The sequence below is a fragment of the Callorhinus ursinus genome, unplaced genomic scaffold (genome assembly GCF_003265705.2).
Source record: "Callorhinus ursinus isolate GAN/ISIS: 27379988/994484 unplaced genomic scaffold, GSC_fseal_2.0 scaffold2, whole genome shotgun sequence".
Classification (NCBI taxonomy): domain Eukaryota; kingdom Metazoa; phylum Chordata; class Mammalia; order Carnivora; family Otariidae; genus Callorhinus; species Callorhinus ursinus.
Window position 1 is genome coordinate 83,572,574 of NW_027397064.1, and position 5,348 is coordinate 83,577,921.

The 5,348-nt window shown below is 41.6% G+C and overlaps 1 protein-coding gene across 1 annotated transcript in view; it reads right to left on the minus strand.

The window, feature by feature from the left end:
- Positions 1-224: 224 nt before the first annotated feature.
- Positions 225-5,348, minus strand: part of ARHGAP15 (Rho GTPase activating protein 15) — a 601,639-nt gene continuing 596,515 nt past the window's right edge. The window contains exon 14 of the mRNA XM_025856481.2: positions 225-588. Within this exon, the coding sequence (XP_025712266.1) occupies positions 405-588 (184 nt within the window). The 3' untranslated portion in view covers positions 225-404. The remainder of the gene's footprint in view (positions 589-5,348) is intronic.

A 5,348-nucleotide genomic window follows, 5' to 3' on the forward strand; every position in this document is an offset into this window, starting at 1 on the left:
CCAGGGTAGTAAACAGGCTCACCTGTGTGCACACATACCCATATTGACAAAACTCACACTCACACAATTACACACCCAATGCCTGGGAGCAGTTTTAAAACTGTCTTTTGGATATGTGCTGTGCTCTGCACATTATTTTATAGTCTGGAGCATGCATAATGAATGCCTAGAAGTGCTAGAAGGAATAGCAATGAAGGGGTTAATGTAGAACACATATAGGCAAATATTGTCAACTATTTTATTCAAATGTTTGGAACTTAAACACAAAATTATCATTAAGTTTTCACAAAATGAGGCATCTGTCGCTTGAAAGGAAAAAAATATTTCAGAAATATGTTTACAGAAATGTAAAAATATTAGGCATCGAGACAGATGTGAACATATTCAGTCACTTGTCTTGTCTGTCAGTCTTCCTCTGAGCCGAAGATCTTATTGTACTCACTCAGCATGAGCTCAGCTATCTGGTTTTGGTATACCATATGTATTGCCATGTTCCCCATTTCATCTTCAGCTCGCAGAAGGGTGGGTCCAAATACAATCCCTAGGCTTTGAGTGGACATGAGGTTCTTGGAGGCTTTGGCCACAATCCTGGAGGGGGAGGGAAAGACAGAAGATTCTATGAGTTTGAAGTTAAACTGTGGATACCTTTGATTTGTAAAATTCTGTGTTCTTGAATTCTTTTTCTTTTTTCAATTTCAATTTAAAGAAAGAAAGTAAGGGCAGTGATTGGCTTTGGCAAACCAGAGAATGCAACATAGGCAAAACATTTTTCTAGTTCTAGAAAAACAGTAACTTTACCATGACATTTTCAAATCTTCTACTATTTGTGCTTCATTGTATGAAAATAGAACCTATGACTCTGGGGAGAAGGATTCATTGCCTTGTCCAACTTTTTGTCCCTGTAGTACTTGGGCACTTTGAGTGCTCAATAAATGTGGAATGAATGAATAAATAAACAGCAAAAATTACTGTGGAAAGTTAACAAGATTCAGCCTTTGAAAGGTTTATAATCAATGGAAGAAACAGGTGAGACATGCCTAAAATATATAAGAATCTAAACACAATAAATAGAATAGTATATACATAGTTAATGATAAAAGGTTGACATAGACCAAAAAAAATTAATAAGTTTTTAGTGATTGGAGTGATAAAAGTGTTCTTGACAAATGCTAACTGCAAGATGTTTTGTAGAGAAGGTTGGTCCTGAGACATTTAGGTGTATGGCGAAATTCTAAATGTCTCCATTCATTTTGGACATCCCATCTAGCTCATACCTCAATAAAATATGGAATCCTGTAGAATTTGCAGAGGAAAAGAGTCCCATTGGAATCGAAGACATCTTTGCTTGTGTGAGGACTATATGGGGAGTTGGAATACCAATGAAACATTAGGATGTGGTTTTATTAATGGTAATGCCTTGCCTGCTTCAATACAGGACTCTTAAAAGGAAGATAAAGCCCCATCCTAGATACTGAGACTTTTAAACAATGATGCTTATTCTTACCATTGAAGCCTACTTCATTTTATATTAACATTAGGAAGGTGAGGTTTTAGTGATGTTAAGGAAATAGGATTACCATATGGAAGGACAGGGTGCTAAGAATTCTAAACTCTACACTCCACCAGACATCTGTACCCAAGGGAACTATGAGTGTAGAGAATAATAATGAGGCAAAGGAATTTATTGCAAGGCCATGGGGTCTCCATCTCAGAGCCTATTGTGGAACATTGGAATGCTGGACTTAAGAGGACTCTTTGTTTGATCTTCTATCAGAGGGGGCAGGAAGACTTGTTTTATTTCCATCTCTTCACGCACCCAGATCTCTCAAGGACCACTTCTGTGACCAAGAAGCCATGTCTTCTCTCTCCTGAATGAGACTGAGAAGGACCAAAGCCATTTATTTACGACCCCCCCACAGCACAAGTTCATGGCCAGCAAATGCCCTTGACCTAATCACTACAAAAAAAAAAAAAAAAAAACCAAGTGTTCTAAGCAATGGTATTATCTCATTTAATCCTCATAATAATCCCACAAGGTGGCTTCTGTTATTCAGCCCGTTTTACAAATGAGAATACTGAGGCCAAGAGAGGTGAAGTGCCCGATGTCATACAGAGCTGAGGTGCAAACCCACGGAGCTGGTTCCAGTGCCTTTGGGAGCATCATTGCCGTGGTGTGTGTGTTAGGACTCCTATCCTTAATTACCAGGCTGGTTTTTCATTCTGTCACCTTCCATAGATTATAAGATCCTTCCATAGCGGGTCTGAATTTGTATTCCTTACTTCAGAATTGTGATTGACAGCCTGATTCTAATAGATTTATTGTGCACAAAATGAGTTCCAAATTTGGACTGAATATTCAAACATTCTGCCTCCCATTTTTCACTTTTTTTCTGCTTTATGAGGAGAGCATTTGTACCTATGAGCGCAGTTGACTTGGCTACATTCTGGAAGGGGTTCTCATATTTTAGAGTGTCAATGAGTTATCAGAGACTTCAAGTTTAAAGTTTCCTGTGGAATATAAGAAACTCTGCCACTTTGCTACTGCAATTACCAAAAGCCTGTAGAACGATTTAAACATTCTCTTACCCTGGAGTGGGGATAAAGGGAGTAAGCGAGCCTTTGCTTCACTTGAATACACTTATTTACCTCCGTTTAAGATCTCTCTTGAGCCTTTCCCAGAGCCCCTTATTATAAAAGTCATTAGTTGGCTGGAGCAAGATGGCGGAGGAGTAGGAGACCTGGATTTCGTCTGGTCTCAGGAATTCAGCGGAATGGGGATCAAACCATTCTGAACACCTACGAACTCAATAGGAGACTGAAGAAGAGAGTAGCAACGACTCTCTGAACAGAGAAGCGACCACTTACTGGAAGGTAGGACGTGCGGAGAAGTGAATCCGAGGCGATATTCGGGAGGAGAAACGGCAGAGGAGGGGGCCTCCGTCGGCCGCTTCTGGCAAGTGATAGAGCCGCGGAGCACAAAATCGGACCTTTTAGAAGCCGGCTCCGCTGAGGGACGTTGCTCCAGTGGCTAAGTGGGGGGTGGAACCCTCGCGGGACAGTGTGGTCTCAGGACCCTCGGGGTCACAGAAAGACCGGGGGTGCCTGAGTGCGCCAGAGCTCCCAGGTATCGGAGCGGGGAAGCCGGCTGCAGAGACGGAGCTGAGGCGCGGGCTCTCAGCTCGGGGTTGCCATAAACTGTGATCCGCGGCCCAGTCGGGCCACTGCTCCTCCAGCAGGGACCCAACAAGCGGCAGAGCCGGGGAGATTCTCCTTCCTCCCCTGGGAGGAGTGGCGCCGGAACGCACCACAGGGATCTGCTGGGTTTGGAGACTCCACACGGGGTCGGGTGCCAGAGATAGAAACGCTCGGTCACAGGCCGGGTGAGCACAGAGTGCGGCCGGAGACCGGGGAGACGGGAGTGACTGCTTTTCTCTGGGGGCACACTGAGGAGCGGGGCCCAGAGTTCTCAGCTCCTCTGGGTGGAGACTGGGAGGCCACCATTTCTGCCCTGGTCCTCCAAAGCTGTACCGAGAGCTTGCAGGGAACAAAAGCTCCTGAGAGCAAACCCGAGCAGCTTGCTTAGCCTGGATGGACAAGGGTGGGGCAATTCCGCCTCCCACAAAGACACTTGGGAACCACGGCAACAGGCCCCTCCCCCAGAAGATCGGCAGGAACAGCCAGCAAGCCAAGACCAAGTTTACCGATCACGGATAATGGGAGAACTCCAGCGCTAGGGGAATACTGCACATAGAATTCATGGCTTTTTTACCATGATTCATTAGTTTTTCAAAGTTAATTTTTTTAACTGTTTTTTTTTTGAATTTTTCTTTTTCCCTTTTTCAACCAACATCTTATCAATCCCTTTTTTAAAAAAAACATTTTTTATTTTTCATTTTTAGAGTCATATTTTATCCCTTCATAGTAGTTACCCTTATTTTTGGCATATATATATAAGTTGTTCTCTCTTTAAAATTTTGAGATACAGTTTCCTCTAACAGATCAAAATATACCCTAAATCACTAGTGTATGGCTTTGTTCTAGTCTCCTGCCTGATCACATTCTCTCCCTTTTTTCTTTTCTTTTTTTAATCTTCTTCTTTCTTTTTTCAAACAACTTCTTATCTTATCAATTCCTTTTATAAAATCTTTTATAATTTTCATCTTTACAGTCATCCTCCATCCCTTCATTGTATCAATCCTTATTTTGTACATATATGTCTTTCTTCCTTTAAAATTTTAGGAGGCACTTTTTTCTAACAGACTAAAATACGCCCAAAATCTAGTGTGTGGCACTGATCTATGTACTAGCCTGATCATATTTGATCATATTCTGCTTTTTTTGTATTTTTCTGTTTTTGTTTTTATCTTTTTTTCTCTTTTTTTTTTCTCTTTCTTTTTTCTTTCTTTCCCTTTCTTTTCCCCTGGTTTCAGGTCTTTTCTGATTTGTGTACAGGATATTTGCTGGGGACGTTGTTAACCTGTTAGCATTTTGTTCTCTCACTCATCTATTCTCCTCTGGACAAAATGACAAGACAAAAAAAATCACCTCAGCAAAAAGAACAAGAGATAGTACCGTCAGCCAGGGACCTACTCAATACAGACATTAGTACGATGTCGGACCTAGAGTTCAGAATCATGACTTTAAAGATACTAGCTGGGCTTGAAAAAAGTGTGGAAGTTATTAGAGAAACCCTTTCTGGAGAAATAAAAGAACTAAAATCTAACCAAGTCAAAATCAAAAAGGCTATTAATGAGGTGCAATCAAAAATGGGGGCACTAACTGTTGGGATAAATGAGGCAAAAGAGAGAATCAGCGATATAGAAGACCAAATGATGGAAAATAAAGAGGCTGAGAAAAAGAGAGAGAAACAACTTCAGGATCACGAGGGCAGAATTCGAGAGATAAGCAGTACGATAAGACGAAACAACATTAGAATAATTGGGATCCCAGAAGACGAAGAAAGAGAGAGAGGGGCAGAAGGTATATTGGAGCAAATAATAGCAGAGAACTTCCCTAATGTGAGGAAGGAAACGGGCATCAAAATCCAGGAGGCACAGAGAACCCCTCTCAAAATCAATAAAAATAGGTCAACACCCCGACATCTAATAGTAAAACTTACGAGTCTCAGAGACAAAGAGAAAATCCTGAAAGCAGCTCGGGAGAAGAGATATGTAACCTACAATGGTAGAAACATTAGATTGGCAACAGACCTATCCACGGAGACCTGGCAGGCCAGAAAGGACTGGCATGATATCTTCAGAGCACTAAATGAGAAAAATATGCAGCCAAGAATACTATATCCAGCTAGGCTGTCATTGAAAATAGAAGGAGAGATAAAAAGCTTCCAG